The sequence below is a fragment of the Chanos chanos genome, chromosome 8 (assembly GCF_902362185.1).
Source record: "Chanos chanos chromosome 8, fChaCha1.1, whole genome shotgun sequence".
Classification (NCBI taxonomy): domain Eukaryota; kingdom Metazoa; phylum Chordata; class Actinopteri; order Gonorynchiformes; family Chanidae; genus Chanos; species Chanos chanos.
Genome location: NC_044502.1, coordinates 18,389,351 through 18,413,898, shown reverse-complemented (window position 1 = coordinate 18,413,898; position 24,548 = coordinate 18,389,351). Strand labels below are relative to the sequence as shown.

Below are 24,548 nucleotides of genomic sequence, written 5' to 3'. Positions count from 1 at the left end.
CGTTCACGATCAACACATCACTAGTAATTGATCAGAGATCATTGTAGTAGTAAGACATGAATGATGACTTGCATTTTTTGTTGCAAAACGATTTTAAGTTGCCATTTGAGAAACAACTTCATATTAAAGAGGAAGGGAGGCCGACGCCAACTTTTGCCATAGTGCAAAAAAACAGCAATAAAGTGAGAACGTCTACCCAACACTATGATAAGACTGTTCGAGGAAGGGAGGCCAACACTTACTGTAAAATGTATCATCGTAGCCTAATATTTACACAGCACTACTGATCGGCGCATGGCATGTATGGTTGGGCTTCCTCTATCAAAATCCCCATGCGCCTCTATTGAGAATTATATCTATAAAGATTCTTTAAAATGAGTAACACTGTTTAGTACGTAAGTAAAAGGTTTACAATAGAGAATTCAATTTAATCAGGACTGGACCGAAAAATCACTTGAGACTGATGTAGGCTACTACGTGACATTAGCAATACCAATGTTCACTCAAACTCCAGTGCAGCAGGAGGCGCCTATGGTTCGGTTGTTTTGATCCCCCCTTAGAAACACCAGTTGAAGAAAAAGTAAGGCATAAAGTTCATAGACGTTAAAAAGCTAGATGGTGCACTGACTCGTGCAACCATTACTTTGCGTGCTGCGCATACACTGTACCTTGTCCGTTGAATGTGAAGAACACGCTACACGTTAGGGACACAGTCTTCCAAATGTTGTAAACTAGGCTGAGCCTTATCAAAACCACGCAATCAGTCACTTGAACGGTACCTCAGCCATCTCCATACCATTATTGGACTAACTATGGGCGCTCCCTCTAGCTTTATAATATATCTATGGCGGAATCTGACGTCCTCTGGTTGAAAGTTTTGACTCCGTCTGAAAGTTTGCTGAGCTTGAAAGACATCTCTATATTCAGCGACCGCTCCAAACTGAAGAGATCACCAACGGCGGTGGACAAAGTAGCGAGGATTTGTTGTATCAAAAATTACCGGTCGCTTAACAGAAGTTTGGTTGACGATGAATCCAGAGACTGTATCAGGCTTGTAAAGTTTAAACTTTTAATTTGGATCCTACTTGTTGATTTCCCGTTTTAGTGTCTATAAGTGCGGTATTATTTTGTTTTAGTCCGCATTTTCGTTGAGAGAGCATGTTTACGAAGGAAACGAGAGACCTAACTGTTTCTTCCTTCACCTGAAATGTGGATGATACAAACAAGACAGCTGGTACAGTCGGTTTTCAAATGAACTAACTGATGTCAGTTCCGTAACTGTCAAAAAAACGAGCCATTATACTTTTAGATATTCTGCAGAAATTTTCCACTGTCGAAAAACTGAACAAGTACTCACAATCTCCAGTTTAAAAGCAGAGAATACATCGAAGAGAACGTCAAGAAACTCAATGAAGTTACTCTTGTGGACAGTATAACTGGTCGTTTTGAATGCAAGAGACATAACCGAACAGCTTTTGTTAAATGAATGTCAAGTTTTTGACTGTGAAATAAATTTGACCAAGTTTTCACCAAATTTAACATGACGGTCATTCAAAAGAATGAGCCCGATGTGCAGAGTGGTCACCCGGCATCGCTACATGGTGAAGCCGTACCAGTCACTCGCTTATACAAGCGAAGATGGCTCATTGTATTTTTGTTTAGCTCCTACTCGCTGTGTAACTCTTTTCAGTGGATTCAGTACGGAATTATAAATAATATTTTTATGAGGTTTTACAACGTGGATACGTTCACCATTGACTGGATGTCTATGATCTATATGTTGACATACATTCCTCTGATATTCCCCGTCACCTGGTTACTGGATAAAAGAGGATTGCGGGTCATTGCTCTCGTAGCTACTGCGATGAACTGTGCCGGGACGTGGATCAAAGTCACTAGCGCGAGACCAGATTTGTTTGGCGTGACAATGCTGGGGCAGCTTACGGTCTCCGTAGCGCAGGTCTTCATTCTTGGTATGCCGTCGCGGATCGCATCAGTCTGGTTTGGATCAGGGGAGGTCTCCACAGCATGCTCCATTGGAGTTTTTGGGAACCAGGTATGTTCCAGACACCGAAGAGTATATGATCAAGTAGCCTGTTTGTGGCGATGCAGTCAGTAGGCTGCCCCATACTACGGTATAGCAAAGCACGTGCACAGTCATAACTGTGACGTTTAACAGTCTCTTCTCCTTTGGCCACTGAGTCGCGCTGCACATCTTTAATCCACACCGAATCATTCGCGGGTCCAAAAGACATCCTTTTAGTTTCCTAGTGAAATACTTCTTAATCCGTCCGTTTTTATTCCATAAGATCTTATTTTGTGAGTGACTGTTCGCACAGAGACTTCTGTCAGAGAATGAAGCAAAACGACTGAAAGACAAAGATAAAAATAAATCCAAAATGGATTTCGAAATATGCGTTATTTAGCTCAAATAATTTTTTATCTTGTTTAGACTAAACAATTTAATAGCGAATTTAAGTCTGAGGAATTATTTCATCAAATATAAATCTATAAATCTACACCCATAAACCAATTAGGAGAAGTCAAGACATGGGCTGTAAAAGTCACACACAAACATTACGGTGAAGTTAAAGCAGATTTATGGCCACGGTTTATGGCTCATTAGATAGTATTCTCTAACAATATTTATGTAAGGATTCAGGTGCCTGTTACCTTTATTACTACACGTAATCTGTACTTTGCTCAGAATCCCAGGTCTCATGTAGTTAAACGGAGTAAATCAGTTATTCTTTTAAAGACGGCATTGGTTCATTCATTTGTGAGAGTCTCTGGTCTGAGTCTATGTCTAAAAATTCAACCAGCAGTTAGAAAGCAAAATGCCAGACCAGAATAACTGCTATCCTTTGAGGGAAACCAGTTGGGCTGTTTGCAAACACAAGTCCCTTTGTTTCTGCCATTAAAGCCGCATACACACACACAACTGGAATCTGGAAAATTCTTTGGATCAGCTGAGATTTTTTTCTTTCTCATCCCAGTTATGTTTTCAGAGCACACAGTTAATTAATTTTTTGGAGATAATGTTTTATTTTATGTGTGAATCAAATGATTCCTGTTTACAGTAAAGTCTGGTTAGTGTCCTCCTAACGCTTGGACATCGGTCTTAAACAACACGCCTTAAACAGGAATTCCTTTATACAGCACAGTCCTCCACTATTTCACTGACGGCTGGATTTGGCTGGCTTCTCTTCTTTCCAAAAGTGAAGTCTAAAATAGCCATATTAAAGGCTTTTTTGCAGCTCCTTCACAATTAGAAAAAAAGCGTAAATCCAGGATAATTCTCCCATCGCACTTGCGATGTAAAACCGTTGTATCGGCAACCACTTAATTGGCCAGTTCGATACAGTCGCTTGTCAAATTAGCCTATAATTCTCAAGATTCATGTACTGTATACATCTTTCTTTATCAATACAGAGTTGTTGATGTATGTTCTGCTGTTACATTTACGAGATCTTGTACAAAATATTGAACTTATGGATTTTGTCTTTTTTGCTGTCTTCTCGCTCACCCCTTATTAAAATGCTACTAATACTAAGACCAATACTAATAATTTAACAGCTTTAATTATATCATTTTGTAAGTATGTTGCACAAAGAGCAGAACACAGAGAGTATGACAAATTGAAAGTAAAACAGAATATACACACACAGCTGGATTCAAAGACAGTAAAAGAGCATGTAAAGTCCACTATATAAAGATAATAAAGTCCACTTAATAAAGGCAATAAAAGTCATGCATACAGAGCAAACAGTATCTGTTTCATACATCAGTACTTGCCTAAGAAGACAGGAGGAGCTCAAATACAATTAGAAGAGTTAGACCAGCTTTGAAGAGCTAAACGTCGGTCTATGAAAGACAGAAATGAACTGATATTTAAGAAGCCTTTTTGATGCATGTTGCAGCGGCAGTTGAAGAGTTTCAGCCTAGGCCAAGTACACCACCAGCATTCATTGTAGCGGGGTTTGCTAATCCATCAATTAAATGACATCATCACTCACATTGAGAAATTATTTGAAAAACATCCATCCGTACTGATTTCCTTCAGTAAAGCAGTAGGCATAACATCTGTGTAGCAGGTGGAAAGGATTATGTGTGCCATTGTTTGCGAGAAGTCCTCAGCGGAAAACAACAAAAGCCAGCAGTGTCCCCATTGGTTATACGTCACAGTGTGACCTAGAGACACGTTCTGAGTTCTGACGTCGGCAACTCTTCATAATGGTTCGTCTTAGCGAAATCACAGTTGGTCCAGTCTGGGTGGAAGAACTGATAGTCTCAAGACTCTTTCAGTCCCTTGAAAATGGTCAGGTAGTGGAAGTTGTAATGGATTTTGAACATTCCTTGGCCCACTGGTCAAGGCTCCGCCTTGCGGTGCTGCATCAAATCCTTCATCTTATGTTTTATCAGATCAAAGGTGTCTTGGTTGGGCATTTCAGGGCTTGTAGACAGCAGCTTTCCTTTGGTTGTGAGAGGTTGGCAGGGTACCTCACCCATTCCTTTTTAGATCCTCAGACAGACAGCCCGTCAGTCAGTTTAGTCAGTCAGTCCGACACCCACAGGGCTACGTGGCACAGACCAACACACTGTCCTCAGAAACTGAGTTATTGATGTGAAAAGATCTAATGATGAGGAGGGGAGACTCACAAATACAGCTCATCAGAGTTGGCTTAAGGAGACAGCTCTATGTCTGCAGGATTGTGGGTTTGATTCCTGAGCATGACACACTGTACCCATTTGTCCTTGGACAGGGTACTTGTTCACAACAAGGTTACTCCAAAGATTTGTGACCAGATTTTTGAGATTTGCTTTGGCTCCTGAGTGAGTAAAAATGATCATTTATGTCTGTAGTGTAGAATATTTTCATGGGTATCTCAGTTGGCCCCAACATTTGTGTCTTTGTACCAGTCCTGGATAATTTTTGTGAAGACAGCAATGTCTGGAAACTACTTCACAAGTAACTCTCTCATCCTCACTCATTATCTAAGCCGCTTATCCTGATTAGGGTTGCAGGGGGTGCTGGCTCATAAGGCGAAAGGCAGAAACACCCTGGACAGGTCGCCAGTCCATCGCAGGGCAGACACACACACATTCATACCTAGGGGCAATTTAGTGTCTCCAATTTACCTAAACCTGCATGTCTTTGGACTGTGGGAGGAAACCCACGCAGACACGAGGAGAACATGCAAACTCCACACAGAAAGGACCCTGGCCACCCGGCCAGGAAGCGGACCCGAGACCTTGCTGTGAAGCGACAGCGCTACCCACTGTGCCGCCCCACAAGTAACTCTGCTTGTGTTTAATGTTTTATGTATTTTACTACATAGGTCTGCTCACAAAGCTAGGAGTCAGCCCCTCAATGTTCAGACACATCACTGTGAGAGAGGGTTGGTGTTGACGTCCCACACACACTGGTTTAACCATCCCATGAGTTAGCTGAACGTTACTCATTACATCCCAGTGTTTGTTACATCCAGATGTTTTTCATCCCACAGTCAAGATTGTGAAGTAGGACAGATTAAGAAAAACTTTTCTATACAAGCACTCAGGGGTATTTTAGCTCAAGTTATGACTTTGTGGAAAACCCCTTCAGGTATGCAGGCTTAATCTGTTCTGTGGCAACAGCACACTTTCTTCATAATCCTCACACGGCACTGTGCAAGTTTAACTAGATGCACTAGAAGCTTCTACATATCATCTCTGGGTTATCAGCATAATGTGATCTGTTTTTGATTTCACGGCTGTAGTGCGCTCTCTATGTCCCATGAGTCATTTTTGATATCTGCCACAGAGAGGCTCATCGCTCTTTCAGCGCACAATCTCCCTAAATGGTTTGGTCTTGTTCAGGTGTCTTTAATGGAAGGGTCCAGATAATGTTGTCTGTCTTGGAGTAGCATAGCGACTGATGATGTTCTGAGCCCTTCTAATAACGCCCAAACAATAATGGTTGCGTTCGCGCCAACCTGTGAAACAACTCGGTGTGCCGAGCAGTCAGTTATTGCATTTTGTGGACCACTGTGCTATGAGCTTCAGCAAAGGTCAGTGCAACTGATACCTGGGAATAGAAGAAGCATTTCTTTTGAAATCAGACGCTGAGGTTAAAGATTTTCCTAAAGTAACAAGCCAAAATGGAAATTGGAATGTAATGCATAAGCTACATTGCTTAGCTGTATTGCTCAGTTACTAGCGCACAGTTGAGGGTAGTGCTTGTGTACATTATTGAGGAGGAGTCTGAGCAGAGGAGGAAAATTCCCATGAAGGGGGTAAGTCACATGGGTGTGTTTGAGGTGATAAATAGCAAAGCTTGCCAGCAAACCCCAGGGACCCGCGATCAGGCTCCGACCTCAGGACACTTCAAAACATCCCTCTGATTGGTGTAGGAGTGTATTTCTTAGCTCCTCTCTTTGCTGGTCATCTCTTGTCCTCTGATTTGACTGGCCATACCCAGGTGCCGTTAGCGAGTAGGACACACCGCTGCGCCATTTGTGGGAAAGAGGAGAAATGTAAAAAGGCACACCTGTTTGGTTCCCGGCTTTCCTTAACCAACTCCTGTGTGGCTGCCTTGCATCAGAACATTGATATGGTCAGCACGGGGTCAAGGCTGGAGACGTCTCTGTCCCAGAGCCCTGACTGGAGCTCCAGAGCTGGACAGCCGCCCGTCTGTGGGCCCAACGCCATGCAGAACCAGGGTCCCCGTCCCAGCGTCCAGTCTCTGGGCTCTTTGGAGGGAGACACGGCCGAGCTGGTGCCAAAGCCGATGACCCGGCTGTACCCGCACCGCTGGGTCATACTGTTTATCTTCAGCGCCTGCTCAGCCAGCAACGCCTTCATGTGGCTTCAGTATGGCATCGTCAGCAACATATTCATGCGTTTCTATAACGTTGAGACACTGGCCATTGATTGGCTATCGATGATCTACCTGCTTACCTACATCCCTCTCATCCTGCCCATCATGTGGCTCCTTGACAACCGTGGCCTGAGGGATGTGGTGCTGACCGGCGCAGCGTTTAACTGTATTGGGGCATGTGTGAAGATAGGCAGCGTAGCGCCCGATTTGTTTTCCATCACGTTCCTTGGCCAGTTTGTGTGTTCAGTGGGGACTGTGTTTATACTGGGAATCCCATCCCGCCTTGCGTCCATCTGGTTTGGCCAGAGCGAGGTGTCCACTGCCTGTTCCATTGGCGTGCTGGGAAACCAGGTGTGTACTAATAACACAAAGTCCTCACAGAGTCCGTCAGGTGTTTGTTTAAAGGCTGTATATGGGTGTTGTCGTGTGTATGTTCAGTGTCACATTACTGTATATGCTGCCTGAGTGAGGAAAGATTCATGGTGAATGGAAATTGAGTCAAACACACCTCTTTGATCAGTATATCAGTTATCTTTTTTAATACATCGTTCATATGCTAAAACCCAGAGAGGGTGGAGGTGGATTTTTCTTTCTTTTACAGTTTCAGGTTCCAGTGTGGAGACAACAGAAAAATGAGAGAAGTCCAGGGTCATTCTGTTTATGTTTCCCTGGATTTGACAAAGTTTAAGACAAACTTAATGGAGTAAGCCTATTTGACTGCCTACATGAAATGTTAAGTTTACCATAGGACCAGTTTGATTCCAGTTGCTTCTTTCCTCATAAGCTGGTGAGAGTCTTTCTCGATATTCACTGGTTGGTTGGTTTGTGTTTTGCTCCTTCTTCACTGGTCAGTTGGTTTGTCTTTCTCTCTCTCTCTCTCCTTATTGGTCAGTGTGAATACTGAGACTTTCTTACTGACTCCACTCTGTTGATGTCATTTCCTCCACAGCTGGGCATTGCCATCGGTTTCCTGGTCCCGCCCATCCTGGTGCCCAATGTAGAGGACATGGATGAACTGGCCCATCATATCAGAGTCATGTTTTACATCACGGCGGGCGTGGCCACTCTGCTGTTCATCCTGGTGGTCATGGGTAAGTGCGTGTGGATGTCTCTGGTGGGAGGAGTTTATGGGGTAAAATAAGGCGGCATGACAGAGTCATGGACTCAGGGAGTTTAAATGGGTGTGTGGTGGGGGTGTAAAAGTCAAAGTTAGATGACTGAGAAATGAACGTTGAGCACCACTGTGGTGTTTATCGACAGGTTGTCCTGCTTTTCAGTAAACACACAGGTACATGCAAATACAGGTATTCTCTACCACAGCTCCCCACACCTACGCCGGCCTCCGCAGTTAGCTGATATTGTGGAGTTTCCTACATTGTCATGTCCTGATTAACTGAATAATCCCAATCAGTGTGACCATAAGAAACACACAATAGCAATGATTTCATGATCATTAAAATTCTGCGAGTCTTTCTACGCTAAATATACATGAGGCGATACACAGTGTGTTTGGCTGATGTTCTGCATTTGTGCTCTGTGGTTCATGCATGCTGGATAGAATGAACAAAGATTTATCAAGGTCCTCAAACACACAGCTAATTCTGCAGCTACACAGAACACCAGACATAGTTTCTGCTTGATGGGGTAACAAATAAGATGTTTCATACATGAAGTGGAATATTGAAGTGTGCCTCATTAGGTGTGCACTTCTGTCAATCATATTCTCTCTTTAGGCAGCAGTGCCTGCCAACTGTGTTCTGCTCAATCTTTAAGAATCCCAAGTGCAAAGCTCCAGTAAACATTTTACAGCTAATGTGTGTCAAATGTCAGACAATTTGTGTTCATATTTTCCTGTGGAACTAGCTGAATGTAAAATTTGACTGTATGACTAACGGAGTTTAAAGTTTTAATGTGTGACTTCCTCTATGTAAAGTTTAACCGTATGACAACCTTAGTGTAAAGTTTTACCATATGATCGTCTGCACTTCAGCGGTAGTTTGATATGGCTAGGCTAGAGGAGGGAGTAAATTCTGAGTGTACATCGATAGACTGAGGGGTGAAAGTCACCCGATCTCTCTCTTTCTTTCCCTAATGGTCGCAATAGGGAAAGAAAGTGCATAAGTACACACTTAAAATACTCTTGTTTGTGTTTAAACCTTTATTTAAGGAGCATCTCTGATGCAAGATGAGTGACTCCAAGCACTCTAGATGCTCAAAAATCACATTCAAAACACGTTATCAAATAAGCAGATAAAACTCTCATCTGGAAAAAGTATAAAGCCAGTACAAAGAGTGAGTAGTAAAACGTGAAACAAATAACAAAATATGCAGCTACGATAAAGAAGACAAAAAAAATGGTACAGTGGCATGATAAAATGGATGGGATAGCAAAGTATGTTGCATGCTGAGATAAAAAAAAAAAAAAAAAAAAAGTCGCTGACTGTGCCTCTGAAATATGCTGAGATACTTCATTCCAGATTTTAAGTCCATAAATACTAAAAACTTCTAAACATCTCCATTTCTTTTGTGCTTCACGTGTGACACTTCCACAAGCCTTTGGCCATAAGACTCTAAGTATCTGCCGATACTTACACTGAGAAAATGGGGCTGGCCTGCCATTAATGACTTAAGACACAGTGAAAACAAAAGTTTTAAATTTTATTTTAGTCAAATAGGAGCCAGGACAGTTAAAATGAGGTGTTTCTATCAAGCCTGCTTCCTATACATCTTTGTAAATCTTGGCTGGTGGAACATGAGGGTCCGTTAGTCATACCTACTCCCACCTGTCACAAATTTTGGTTTGGAAAAAAAACTTAATTTTCCTTAGTTCATTTGCAGTGTTGCCGTAGTAATCATTTAAGTAGGGAGGAGAGGGGCCATATCCCACCCAAAGCTCAAATTAAGTACAGCATTTTAGACAAGAGCTGTGGTAAGGTTTATTAATAATGGGTTTGTGGTTAATGCAGCCATGGCCAGTGTTTTACACACCTGTACAGTGAAGGCTGTAGACACTGTGGAGACAGTTCATAACACCAGAGGAGAAAATATTTCTGATCAGCTCTCACACACAAACATCTACTGAACCCTGTGTACATCTGCCTGCTCCTCCACTGTCAACCTGCTGGAGAGTAAAGTTACTTTTTTTTTTTGTAGATAGTACTTGTTAGTCACGTTTAGACCAATGTTTTTCTGGATATTTCACATCCAAAGGTGGAAATTTGAACTGAAACATGGTTATGACACCACATGAGGCATAACAACACATTCTTTTCAGAACTGTGTCTCCTTAAAATAAGTTTGTAATGTGTGCGTTAAATAAGTATGTGTGTGTGTGTGTGTTTTATCAGTGTTCCAGGAAAGGCCAGAGATCCCGCCCACTCAGGCTCAGGCGGCCGCACGTCTCATTCCACCTGAAAGCTACTCCTACACTGCCTCCATCATGCGTCTCCTTCGCAACCGCCCCTTTATCCTCCTCATCATCACCTACGGTGAGGTCTCCTCTGTGCCACACACACACACACACACACACAAAGATTCTCTTCATCACCCTTCTCACACATACATATTTATACACACACACACACACACACACACATATACTCACACACAGACGGTGCGTTCCCCACAGCAGCTCACAAACACATGGATAATTATGCACGCACAAACACACACACACACATCCCCTAGACTTCCCAGAACGCCAGTCATGCACACACTGATTCCAAGAGCTGTGTGGGGACAAACAAAACACAAAGGCATAGGGGGAAATATCCATTTACATTTAGTCACTTCACAGACAGTTTTGTCAAAAGTGACTCACAAAAGAGTATAATAAGCACACCAGTAAAGCTTAGGCTCTCAGGGCCTTTCTGAGATGGATCACTTGTGATCCCTGTCATTTATGATTTTATTCTGTTCTTTGTTTCTTTGCGTGTTTGCTCTTGCTTTCCTTCATTTTCTTCCCCGTGATTGCTTCTCATAAGGAACTGAATGTGCAACAGCTGAATATGCAGCAAAAGATATTCTGAATTTCCAAGCTCAGCTGTATGTGTGTGTGTGTGTGTGTGTGTGCGTGGGGTGGGGGTTTGTTTGGGGGTTTTTTTCACATTAAACCTGTTGCCCGTTGAGGATAATCAATACACTCACTAGTGGTTTTGACTCAGACCAGTTTTAGATATTTGTGTTGAATATTAACAGAAACAGTTTGTAGATGTGAATAACTCACGTGCAGCATTGGTGAACTGTCTGCCAAGTGTTGTGTAATCTGTCCTTCAGTGGCTTTACCCTTCACCGTCTTCATTAAAGCTTAGCTATCCGTGAGCTATTTCTCATCACCTTATTTTTATAACTGGAGGTGCCGTGGGGCAGTGTGCGCACTCTAAATCACAATGAGTCATGAGAGTTCCTGTTTCAGATCTGGTCGTCTGACACCTGTCACATGTCTCTCTGTGCGGAGCAGAAGACAATGACCGTGAAGCAGATCGGCAACTGTAGTCGTGTACGGTGCACTTTGCACCGCGTGTGATTGTGGGTTCAGAAAGAGTCTGGTGATGTGGCAGGGTCAAGCAATACCCTCAACTTAATCACAGCGCTGATAACATTGATCGAGAAGTCTGTATAAAATAAATAATGGAGTTGCTATGGCAACATGTTGAACAGCATGTGGAGAAAATGTGATTCTAGTAACACTTCTATATAGTAGAATAATCAGAACCATCAGTGATGTAAATGTTTAATGAGGTGAGAACTGCTAAAATGCTAAACCATTTGTCTAAGTTGATGAGAAAAAATATCAAATATCTCTTCTCCTAGGCAGTTTTACTCGTAGTTACCTAACAGTGTAAAGTGAGTGAGTAAAGTGAATCATATTTGGAGTGATTTACAAACCCATGGAGCAATTTGTACATACCCATGGAGTGATTTTTACAAACCCATGGTGCTGGATGAGTCAGACACCTTCTTATGAGAGCAATTTTCTCTTCCTCATGTCAATGAATGAATTTTGGGGGTTTTTTCCATGTCAGCACTTTTCTAACTGGCTGAAAAGGTCACGGAGGAATTCCGGAAGACTGAGTTGAACGTAAAGAGGAAATGGATCCTCTCTGGCATCTGGGCCTGTACCAACACTGATCTCCTTCCAATAAAATCACTGACGTCGAATTTCTGACATGTTATGTAACCAGTCTGCTATGAGAATCAACAAGACCACTATAAACAAGATTTGTTGTTTATTTTTTACCCATTTCATCATTTGAAAGTCTTTATTCTGACAGATCACTGTTAAAATTGTGAATCAGTGTAGTTAAGTCTGAGTGTGTTTTGTCTCAGAAAATGAGTATTTTTTGTGGAAAACTAAAATATCCAAATGTTTGATTGAAAAACTGTCTGAGACAAACACTGATGGAAGCATCATAACGAGACCATCCGTAATAACTAGTAAATGTCCCCACTAAGAATACAAGACACGACTGATGTTTTTGGGAGAAGGCGGCTTATTATCAAAATCTCTTTTCTTTGAGCTATGGTTTTGATAAAGTCATTTTGTCTAGTTTTTGATCCTGAAGTCTAACTCTTTAATATCGATTTTATGCCATGAGAAAAACAGGCATACTGAGCATAATGTGTGTGTGTTTGCCTCTCCACTGTATTGTCCTCCTAGGCCCTTTCACACTGTGTTTCACAAGTTCAGTGTTTGTTTGTTTGTTTGTTTTCCAGGACTGAATGTGGGCTGTTTCTATGCTGTCAGTACACTGCTGAACAGAATGATTATTGAACATTATCCTGTAAGTACCAAACACTCACTCATATTAATCAGTGTTTGTAAGTGAAAATCAGATGAATGAGATGTTCTGTCTCTGATTGGTTAAGGTGAAGAGGTGAATGAAATGTTTTATTCGTGTACTGTTAGGGTGAAGAGGTCAATGCCGGGAGAATAGGCCTCACGATTGTCATCGCAGGGATGGTGGGGTCACTCATCTGTGGGATCTGGTTGGATAAATCCAAAACATACAAGTAAGACCGCCTCTTACCTCTGTGCGTTCAGTGCCACACACCAGGTCAGACCAGGGAACCAGCTCAAAATCACATATTAAACAACTTCAGTTCACAGCAAAATTAAATTTAAATGTCTTAAATTTCATGATTCTTCGTTGGTCTCCTTTTGGGTTTAGTTCTAGGAATGTGATCCTCTTATTGTCTTGAGGATGTCGCACTACAGACTAAGACGACACAAGCTGCCAGGAGAGTGAACGCCTGGGTCCGAAACTCATAAACTCCAAACTTACATTTTCATCCAACCACTGACAAATAGACCCGAACAGGGCCTTTCAGCTACACATTCAAATGGGCCAGATTTGGAAAACCAGGCCTTGTTCAGGGACCATTTTTGGTTTTTGTCATCAGTTTTTCTTTTCAGGGTTGACAAAGACCTAGTTTCAAAACCCCTAACTGAAGGGCAGCTACCGATGTTGTACGGTTAGTAAGATGTCTACAGTGCTGTAAAGCAGAGTGAGATGTGGTAAAATATTGTGGTGCTGTTACACTGTACATATCAGCACTTATGAAATGTCTCTTGACCAATCAAATTACTGGACCTGAACTAACTGCTGTACTATTTGAATTTGACTGCGATCACCCCTGGGCCACTGTAGGTCTCTCATGGGCTGGATGTGGCCTACAGGCCACCAAGTGAATTAGCCTAGTACGGTCAGTCACTCCTGTCTTTGTTGTACTAGAACTTTACACAGAGTGTTATGCACAATCTGCCAGTCATTCATTCATTCATTGCATTCCAAAATTCATTCAATAAATTAGCAAAGGCAGCAGGTAATATAGTAGAGCAGTATGGCTCTGATATGCAATATATTATGTACAGAGCAGAAGAACACAGAGAACAGGACTGAAAATATCATCCCAGGTGACCGACCCACTGAACTGCGAATATCGTGTTTCACCTCACTAAGCTCCAGATTTAGTGTGTCTTATCTCTGCTGGTAGAGCACAGAAATTGGTTCTGTACCCATGAGTACTTGTTGCATCAACCAAGTATAACGATATAAACTGTCTTCCTCCTGCTGGAATGTTGAGGGTTTTGTGACCACTGAAATGTCATGTACTTTCCCTTGTGTGTTTGTACATGGCATCAGTTGTATGTCTCGCTTTATTCCCTATGCTTTTCATATTCACAATTGCAAATGCAGAGCTTAACAAACTGGTGACAAAGTCCAGCTTCCAAAACTGATATAGAGTGTAGGAAATCTTAGAGATTAATTAACAATGATTGTGTTGCACTCATTCTTCAAGTTCTTTAAAATCATCCGTTGTTTCTGCTGCACTTTCGACTGTCTTCCTTGCTCTTGTTCTCTGTCTCTCTCTATCAGTCTGTCTGTCCTCTGTTCCATAACGCTGACTTTGTTATTCAACTCAGCTTTGTTTGTCCAGATGCAGCTCATTAAGGTCAATGTAACCCTTGACATTTTGCAAAAAAGAAAAAACTCCAGGCCTGTGAGAGCAGATAGTCTTGTTTGACCCTGTGCCCTGTGTCACTTCTGCAGACAGACCACGCTGGCTGTGTATCTGATGTCTTTCCTTGGAATGCTGGTGTACGCCTTCACTCTGAGCCTGGGCCATCTGTGGGTCGTCTTCATCACAGCAGGAGCCCTGGGGTAAGAGAGGTCGTCACATGCCCCAACACTGCCCCCTCTGTCGCTGTCCTAACAGTCAGAAGAAAAATAAACTTTAGTTTAAACGAAAATACAAAACAAATAGAGAGCAAATAGAATGGGGAGAGAAGGAGGGGCATTCAATAAAACCAACTAAAAGTCCAAACTAACCAATAGGAGAAGAGCCGTGGAATGTTCCCATTGGACAGCCTTTCCTTTTGGCTCAAGTTGTCTGGCTAGCTAAGAAACTTTGCTTTGTGGGGTGCACAGCAGTTCATCAAAGTTCATGCTGGATCTGTGCCTACAGGACACACTATAGCTCTCTGGATCTAAAGCCACCAGTAGATTTCAGATAAATTCAAATTCTGCTCACACTGTTGGCTATGCACCTACAAGCACAGATTCTACCTAAAATCTACCCAGACTGCAGGCTGTGTCCTTCTGAGCCAATCTGCAGTCTCTGGTTCCTACCATTACCACAGACAGACTCCAGAGAGATTCCAAATCATTACCCCACAGCCTATTATTATTATTATTATTATTATTATTATTATTATTATTTTTATTATTATTATTGTTTGGAGATAGCAACTTTGATTTATATTTTTTACTCAACAGCTTAGGAGGTCTCTTTCTTGACTGTTAAGGTCCCTGTGAATAAGGGACTGGGTTTAGTATCGGGCTCAGTGTGGTTTGAATCATTCTGTTTATGATTTGTATGTTTTACTCATGTAGATTCTTTATGACGGGCTACCTGCCACTGGGCTTTGAGTTTGCTGTGGAGCTGACATACCCTGAGTCAGAGGGAACATCATCAGGACTACTAAACTGCTCGGCACAGGTGTGTTTGTGTGTGTGTGTGTGTGTGTGTGTGTGTGTGTGTGTGTGTGAGGGAGGGAGGGAGGGATGGTGTGCGCATGCGTGTGAGAGTGAGTATTTCAGTGTGTGTGAGGGTGAGTTTGCATGCGTGTGACAGTGAGTGTTTGAGAGTGTGTGTGTGTGTGTGTGTGTGTGTGTATGAGAGAGAGAGAGAGAAAACTGTGTTGCCTGTAAAACGCCTGATCTCTCTGCAGGTGTTTGGGATTATATTTACAATCTGTCAGGGGAAGATTATGGACGCACTGGGAACTCTGGCTGGGAACATCTTCCTCTGTGTCTTCCTTCTCATAGGCACTATTATGACAGGTAACAAGTCTATGCAGTTTGTAAACACACACAGAGACACAGCCCTAGATTATAAACACCCATTTAATCTTTTAAAACTCTTCAAATAAGCAGCCTAATCTGGAATCTAGAACTCTCCACTGTGGGTTGTGTGAGAATGCATTTACTGGTCAGCTGACACATTTGAATGATAATAGTCTCTCTGATTCTCTTTATTTTCATAGAAAAGGCACACTTTTATGTTATAGTGTAACCATGGTTTACAAGCCACATAAAACATTTGAAGACAATGATTTTGAAGGAGCTAGAGCACATTTTGTTCTAAAACCTTCTGGAAATGTTTTCAAATTCGTATAACAACAGTATTGTAGCTGGTAGCCTACTAGCTGCGACATTCTAGCCTTTTCCGACAGTAAAAGGAGAATCAGCTGATAATTATATTTACCTCAAAATTGATTAATGAATTATAGAGTGGCGCTTTGGGACAAATATTTAACTTGCAGTTTCTCAGTTTTGCCAACTCTCACTGTACACCTATCATTAAGGCCTAGTGCATTTTGTGGGCAAGTGTACTTGGTTGCTATGGCAACGTGGTCATGCACAGCTCTTTGGTGACATCTCGCGAACAAGTTGGATAGAATCAGAGACTTGGTGGCTGTGGCAACAGCAGCACCGATCCACTTGCTAAACTCTATTTTTTATAAATCCTAATCATGACATAGCGCTGCCCATGAGATATTTAGGCGTACCTCTCACATATTAAGTCATAATTCTCAGTTAGTGAGTCATAATTGTGAAATGCGAAGTTTGAAATCTGAACTGCTGAGGAAGTTCTATGTAGTTGCGTCACCATTACGACAAATGAAATCGTAGTTGCGAGATACTACGTAACAATATCTAAAGATTTCATTGAGATATTAAATTGCAGAAAGGTTTTACGTTGAAATTGGGAAATACTGAATGGCGCAAACGGGATTCCATACACGTGTATGAGTGCACAAGGGTAGAGACTGCTGCAGGAATGGACGCCAGTAATAAATACTGGCTCGAGTGAGAGCAGGAGGTTGTAGTGTCGTTGTTGCTTTAAATCCAGTGCATATCGGCTGCGCTTCCAAGACTAAGTTATCTCGCCCCTGTAGACTAATTCTTTTTTCTACGCCGCACTTCTGTGGAGGCCGGTTAGTTTTGGTAACCACGTTAAGCATCATGTTTCGTATTGTTTAGATAGAATAATCATGTGTCGGATCGGGAGCGTCCTTGTCTAAAATAAGATAGGCCTATATTTTTCTTGTCTCGAAGAAAACCGACACAGACTGCTGGATAATAAGACTATCTACAGATAGTATCTCTTCAGATACCGTAAGCTCAGACTCAACCAATGAAAGAGCAACGTTCTTTATACGGTTTATGAAGTTCTGGTCATAAAGGGATGAAGGGGAAAATCCATATTTTTTCCCTAGTTAAATTAGTCGCATTAATTGTTTCTGTTGCCCCTCGCAGAATTAGTGTCAATCATACACACCCAGCTAAAACCATAGTCCGGACCACTAATCCGCCAACGAGGACTCGCGAGGACAGCAGTCGGCCTTGCCCTCTCATTCAGTCGTCCATGTTTCTCAGTAAAAGTTTCTTCTTTTCTTTACGCAGTTTTGCAACAAGTTTTAACCAAGGTCAAAAACTGCACCCTTCTTTTTGTCATTTTCCATGCGTACAACAGTCAGCTATATCTGAGGAGCTGAAATGGAAACTTTTAATTTTTGAATATAATATTGTCAGTGTCCTGGTGATAGAGCTAATCTGTTTAAATAACAGAGAGAGACAAAGATCATGGAGGGATGAGATCCATCTTCGGATAATCGTTTTGTAAATACAATTGCAGGGTTATGATATGTCAACGGATAAGTCAGTCAAAGAAGAATGACGTTTCGTCTCAAGAGGGAGGAACTTGGCAGGCAGGGTGAAAGCGGTTGTTTACAGCACTGTAAATATGTGGATTTTGTTTCGATGTAACACGCTTTAGTGATGAAAAGCACATTGTGTCATTTTGAATGACAGACTGCAATACCTTTTGGAAATGAGTGTGAAATGTTTTCCATTTCATTTCATTAGTCATCTCAGTTGCATGTGTTTGTTTAATTTTGGAGCTCCACGGTATTTGATGAGACATTTCACCTGTTTCACACTTCCAATAGTTATGTTAATGTTTGAAATGAAGCAAGAATAACAAATATTTGAAAGCTAAACTCTACTTCTAGCAACTTGAAGCCTAACTGAGTGCCAAGTAGTGAAGAGTGGACTACCAGACAATTATGTTACTCGTAATGTTTATTGTTTATTACACCGCTCTTCCCCCTAGCATATGTAGCTTTCCTATTTGTGCTTTTCATGACTTGGATCTGTAATTAGAATTTTTTTTTAAAAAAAAAATATCAGTGTGTAACCCCAAGGAAGCATTTAGACTGTTCAGTTTCACATTAATTAGTTAATGTGTTATCCCAGTTCTGTTCTATTATTCCAGTGTATTCTGCCCTGTTTTCCTTCTCCAGGCTTTATAAAATCAGACCTCCGCCGACAGAGAGCGAACCAGCTGGAGAGGACGGCTGTAAGTATGTTTGGAAAGAAGGAGGACGATGGAGGACGATGGCACCTGATTTTGGGCTTGTCTTCCTGACTCACACATGAAGTCCTCTTAAGTGTTGTAACATCACATAAACAAACTGTGTAGACTGGTGTTTCTAAGCCCTGCTCCTGGATGCCCACAGCTCTGCCTGTTTTAGATCTTTCCAGCCATTCAAGGGTCTGATCATGACCTGAGGAGTGGAGTCAGGCGTGTTAGAGCAGGGAGAGACAATACGTATGCCAAGCTGTGGGCCTCCAGGTGCAGGGCCAGGAAACACTGAACTGGACTAAGTCAGTTATTGCAGGAGTGTTATTGTGTGTGTGTGTGTGTGTGTGTGTGTGTGTATGTGTGTGTGTGTGTGTGTGACAGAGAGAGAGAATATTGTAAGTATGTGTGCGTGAGAGAGACAATAGAGGAAATGTGTGTGTGTGTGTGTGTGTGACAGAGAGAGAGAATATTGTAAGTATGTGTGCGTGAGAGAGAGAATAGAGGAAATGTGTGTGTGTGTGTGTGTGTGTGTGTGTGTGTGTGTGTGTGCGTGTGAGTTCCAGAGTTCCACGAGTGTATTGTCCTCCTCTCATTCCTCTCACTGTCCTGAAATACTGCCCAGTCGTGCATGCCATGCGTGTGTGTGTCATGTGTTTAACCGCACTGTGTTTGTATGTGTGTCACACACTGGCCTCTGTGCGTGACAGCCTGAGGGTTACATTTACAGAGTTCAGACAGGATGTTTAACTCCTTTTTGATACATGGGCTCAATAGAACCCTTAGTTTGTACCGCAGATCATTTTTCAGTCTTTTGTAGCAAGTGTTTTAGGTTAAAAAAAACAACAACAAAGAAACAATTTGATCTGAAACACGTGGAAACTATCTTCGTTTGCCATGGTTGTTCTGTTGCCTTTCCAGCTGTGATTTTATATAGTTTTAAAAGATCGAAAAAAGACCACTCCTGTGGGGTGTGTATGCTATATTCATGCGTTCTCAGATGAGGCAGAACAAATATATAACGGCATCCGATCTGTCCTTAAAAGGGCCTTTCAACCTCCAGGGGTTTGTGGCTGTACTGTAGTGGGTTCGTGAGATTGTGACAGTCAACGTCAAATTAAATTCACTTAGTTAAAATCTCATGGGGTAGTCAAGGGAAATTATTTTGGGTTGAAGGGATTCAGCTGAGCAAAAAAAGGTTGAGAACCCCTTGTGTATGAGACGGGAAGTTAGGATATTTTCACTCAGTAAGCCTTAGGCAGTCGTGCAAGGAAATGCCTTCTGCATCTCAAAATATGAACAACAAAAGAAAACCTGTGTAAATATTGATCAGCTTGAAATAACACATGAGGAAAAAACACATTTTGATGATTGAATTACAGGAATGCCATTGTTTAAGATGGATCCGTAAAAAGGTGCATTTCATCTTTAAAACATATTATTGTCTCTCTGGATGTTGTCCACATTCTGGTAATATCATATTGAACAGACTTATGAAGACACAGGTTGTGACTGGAAAGACCCGGATTATGGTGGGAAAAAAGGCATGATGGGAAGGAAATGGGGTGTGGCCGTTCTGTCCCTGAGATGGACAGACCTGCACTGCCCTCATCATCAGACCTCCCTGTAGTGCAGAAACACTACTGGTCACATGGTCCATTTCTGGATACATCTGCATTCAGCAGGAGTTTGATTCGTTTAACGCCCAGTTTGTTTTGTTTGACACACAAACTCATTCGCACTGCACTGTATGGACTGTCTTCTCACACTAGTCCAGGCTTTCAAAGCAAATGACACATGGCTCTCTTCCCCACCAGATTAAATCAGTTTCGTCACCCTTCATGTAAGAGCCCAGGACAGTGGGTTCCCTCAGAGCTTAGAACAGAGAGGGTTCTGCTCTGATAATAATAATGACACACAGGACTGAAGAACAGGAACAGGATCTTTACAGTGTAACATTTCTTTTCCTGATTTAGCCACTGGTTACAGGTCTCTGTCACTGCTGTGGAAGATTACACTGTACTAACTTGCTGCTGTACTAACACGTTTCAGGAGTTTTGATCTCTCTGTCCGAACTGTTTGGTTTCTCTCTGTATCTCTGTGTTCTATCTATGTCTCTGTATTCTCTCTGTATCTCTAAGTTCTCTCTGTGTCTCTGTATTCTCTCTGTATCTCTGTGTTCTCTCTATGTCTCTGTATTCTCTCTGTATCTCTGTGTTCTGTCTGTGTCTCTGTGTTCTCTCTGTGTCTCTTGTTCTATCTGTGTCTCTGTGTTCTGTCTGTGTCTCTGTGTTCTCTCTGTGTCTCTTGTTCTATCTGTGTCTCTGTGTTCTATCTGTGTCTCTGTGTTCTCTCTATGTCTCTGTATCTCTGTGTTCTGTCTGTGTCTCTGTTTTCTATCTGTGTTCCTGTGTTCTATCTGTGTCTCTGTGTTCTCTCTGTGTCTCTGTGTTCTCTCTGTGTCTCTGTATTTTTGTGTTCCCTCTGTGTCCCTGTTCCCATTGTATTTTGTGGAGTGACCTGTGGCTATTTTGTGGTCTCCAGGCTGCAGCCAAGAGAAGTGATGTCCTGGACTATGGCACCACAACCCCCTTTATCCAGCAGCACTCTGATCTCTAATCACACTCACCTGCTTTTACACATGCACATGTACCAAGGTAGGGTAACACAGATCAGCACCACTAACACTCCCCTCATTCAAACTTCACCTGATTTTCACATATGAGCAATCACAAAATGATATGAAATGATTCTCTAAAAATCACTCACATCAAAGTGTCCATTTCCTTCGATCCTGTGTTTGTTGATTTTATCATAATCCCATATGTTCGTGTTGTAATACTTAACCTTATGTTTCACTAATCTTTATTTGTCAGCAATTTGTCAGATCCGCTGAAGGCTTTTTTTTTTTTAAATCTGTGCGAATGATCTCTCGCTCCAGTTAATCAGTGTGTTGTCCAGCAACCAGACACAGTCTGGATATGCTAACTGATTAAGGCTGTAATCTGTTACCCAGCCTTGTGTAGAGAGAGTGTCTTCTTTCGCTTGATGTGTCGTGTCAGCATAAGAGGTCGCGTGTCAGAAGGTGCCTTCATATTCACACACATACACAGTAATCAGTGTATATGACTGAAAACATGTGTATGTATGATGGGAGACAGTATTATGCATATTTAAAAATGTGAATATTACAGATTTTACACGTACACACTAATTAAGGTTTAAGTGAACAGAAGAGTGTGAAATTAACACACAGGACTTTTTTTTCTGTTTAAGTAATATTGAGGAGAGAGAGAGCTCATGCATTTAGACTAATGTTGTGGATTTTTGGGGGGGGGTTTATCCTGTAATAAGTACTGTCTTGCTCATCAACTCTGACTTTTCATTCCAGACCAGAGTGCAAAAGTCACACGGTAAGAGAGAGTGTAGATGAGCTCTCTGTTCTGTAAATGACAGCTTTTTTCTGGAGGAATCTCTCTGTCATACTGATGTAAAATATGTAAGATTACTCCCAGGCCCTTGACTCTCATAGCACCACAGTTCATGAACGTTTATTAAATCTGTAAAAGGCTATTCAGTCAGCACACTCACTACACGTCACAGAAACACACATCTTCTCACAGGACGAAGCACACGTCACAGAAACACACAGCCTCTCACAGGACAGAGCACACGTCACAGAAACACACAGCCTCTCACAGGACGAAGCACACGTCACAGAAACACACAGCCTCTCACAGGACGAAGCACACGTCACAGAAACACACAGCCACTCACAGGACGGAGCACACGTCACAGAAACACACAGCCACTCACAGGACGGAGCACACGTCACAGAAACACACAGCCTCTCACAGGACGAAGCACACGTCACAGAAACACACAGCCACTCACAGGACGAAGCACACGTCACAGAAACACACAGCCTCTCACAGGACGAAGCACACGTCACAGAAACACACAGCCTCTCACAGGACGAAGCACACGTCACAGAAACACACAGCCTCTCACAGGACGAAGCACACGTCACAGAAACACACAGCCACTCACAGGACGGAGCACACGTCACAGAAACACACAGCCACTCACAGGACGGAGCACACGTCACAGAAACACACAGCCTCTCACAGGACGAAGCACACGTCACAGAAACACACAGCCACTCACAGGACGAAGCACACGTCACAGAAACACACAGCCACTCACAGGACAGCCCAAAAACAGAAAAAGACCACACAAGTTGTAAAGTTCATCAGATGAACTTCTTTTGTGTTTTGATGTCTGTTACTGTTTATTTGTTGGTGCTTGTACAGCTAAGTTTCAACGTTTTGGATTGAAGACTCTAAATGTAATTCATCACTGTGTATCTTTTGCCTCCCTATGATGACTTCCAGAAAATTTTGCATCAAGGATTGATTTTGCATTGATATAAATAAGAAGACCATGTTCCCCTGTCATTTGCCTGTGTGCATATGGCTGACTTTGTACAGCTGTCCAGAATGTTAGGGAATTACATTCATTCATATGTGTTTCATGAACTATAATAACTGATATTTTGCACTAGCGTTGCTGGGGAAAGTAACACTATATTCATCTTTACAATCTGTGATAGAGCTCCTCTTTGTCTTAATTAACAGGAGCACTTGGATGGAGCCATTGTGGCACCTGCTACTGTGAACGAGGCCAAACTGTGATATCCCTGTCTTTCACGCATGCTCTCTCTGTCTCTGTCTGTCAACGTCTCTGTCTCTCTCTCTCTCTCTCTCTCTCTCTCTATCTCTCTCAAATGAGGAAAACTGAAAATCATCCTCATTTTTTTGTGGACTTTTTGTTAAAAAAAAAAAACGTGTTTAGATTTGCAAAGTAACTTCTTACATTACTGACTGAATGGTAGCACTGATAGCATACACTGCTAATCGTAGAGTTGTTAATATAGTAGGCTGTACTCTGCATTACTGTGGCAGAGGTATGTCTGGTCAACCTCAGAAGTTGTTCTTGTAAGTATGTGATGGTGTCTGGTATTTTTACACGAGGTTTACAGGTGCCGTCATGTATATAGCCATACAAAGTGGAAATGTGGAAGGTCGAGTCGAATGTGTGGTAGTCTAATGCACTGCTGTGTCCCCACCCCATTTCACTGACCTTTCCCTCCTGATTTCTCTTTTTAGTTTTGTTGACTGGTTCATTCTTCTCGTCTAGAAATATCTGCTGTCGTGTCCCTCCCCCCTCATTTGTAAACAGATCAATCATAAACCACTGCACAGTCTTGTATTCTGTTTAATGTTTCAACATGGTTTTTTGTTGTTTTTCTTCAGACTTCATCTGTCCTTTTTACCATACCAGAATCATATTTGTCTCTTAAAACAGTTGTGTTTCATTGATTTGACTAGATGTATCATTGTTACAGATTTATGTGAAATTTGTGATAATAAAGATCATGCAATTTGAAATCTGTGTTAGCTTAGACTGACTTACATCCTGCCTTGTATGCTGACTTACACAATGACTTACACACTGAAACAGGGACTTGTACAGTGGCTTTCTTTGTTAATTTATACAGTGACTCGCATGCTGAGTTATACAGTGACTAACACACTGATATATGCCATGGGATGGTAGGTGTTACTGTATATGTGTGTAGCATTGTATGGAAAGATTACTCCCAATATAGAATAATTAACAAGTGAACTAGAATTAAAAGAATTTAGGATAAAACAGCAACTTTTGTTCTACTGTCACCAGCTGAGATTGTTTCTGAATGAGAGTGTGGAGCAGAGCTGTGCTTTCTTGTCACCTGACTGCATACTGAAGAGTCTGCAATCAAGCGTCCCAGAGGACTGCCCTCTAGAGGTCAACATAGCTTAATGCGAGCGCAACACAAGCTAAATACATTCTCGCAGAAGACATGCTGTCATGTGTGTGCGCCTGGTCATACTATTGAAAGAAAATTCATTATCTGGATTTCTGTTGAACTAAAACAGTTTTTATTTAAACTTTCTAAGCCTATCCTTGAAAATATGTCAATATGCAACGTTTGCTCTGAATTCCATTATTTATTTTTGAACCAGTTGCAGAATGTGGACAAATATTTGAACAAGCCAGGGCAAGTAAAAAGTCCATTTCTGCAGCATCAGACAGGAGACCTCTGTGCACTCTTAGCCATAACAGGAAGACAGGAGGAAAGGAAGAAGAGAGCTCCTGAAACATGGGCAATAATCCTTGCACTCCTTCTTTAGAGACGATAAACAGCATTTTTTCA

General features: G+C 41.9%; 1 protein-coding gene across 1 annotated transcript; it reads left to right on the top strand.

The window, feature by feature from the left end:
* Positions 1–943: 943 nt before the first annotated feature.
* Positions 944–23,715, top strand: flvcr2b (FLVCR choline and putative heme transporter 2b). The gene is made up of 11 exons (XM_030781736.1): positions 944–2,056; positions 7,809–7,950; positions 10,207–10,347; positions 12,575–12,642; positions 12,768–12,871; positions 14,413–14,523; positions 15,256–15,361; positions 15,594–15,705; positions 18,231–18,286; positions 20,834–20,946; positions 22,927–23,715. The coding sequence occupies exons 1-10, from the start codon at positions 1,541–1,543 to the stop codon at positions 20,906–20,908; spliced, it is 1,431 nt and encodes a 476-aa protein (XP_030637596.1). The 5' UTR covers positions 944–1,540; the 3' UTR covers positions 20,909–20,946; positions 22,927–23,715.
* Positions 23,716–24,548: the final 833 nt, after the last annotated feature.

Coding starts and splice junctions, on each gene's coding strand:
- flvcr2b (XM_030781736.1), top strand. CDS start 1,541: ATGACGGTCATTCAAAAGAATGAGCCCGATGTGCAGAGTGGTCACCCG. Junction 12,872..14,412: donor GATAAATCCAAAACATACAA/GTAAGACCGCCT, acceptor TCACTTCTGCAG/ACAGACCACGCTGGCTGTGT. Junction 15,362..15,593: donor TACTAAACTGCTCGGCACAG/GTGTGTTTGTGT, acceptor ATCTCTCTGCAG/GTGTTTGGGATTATATTTAC.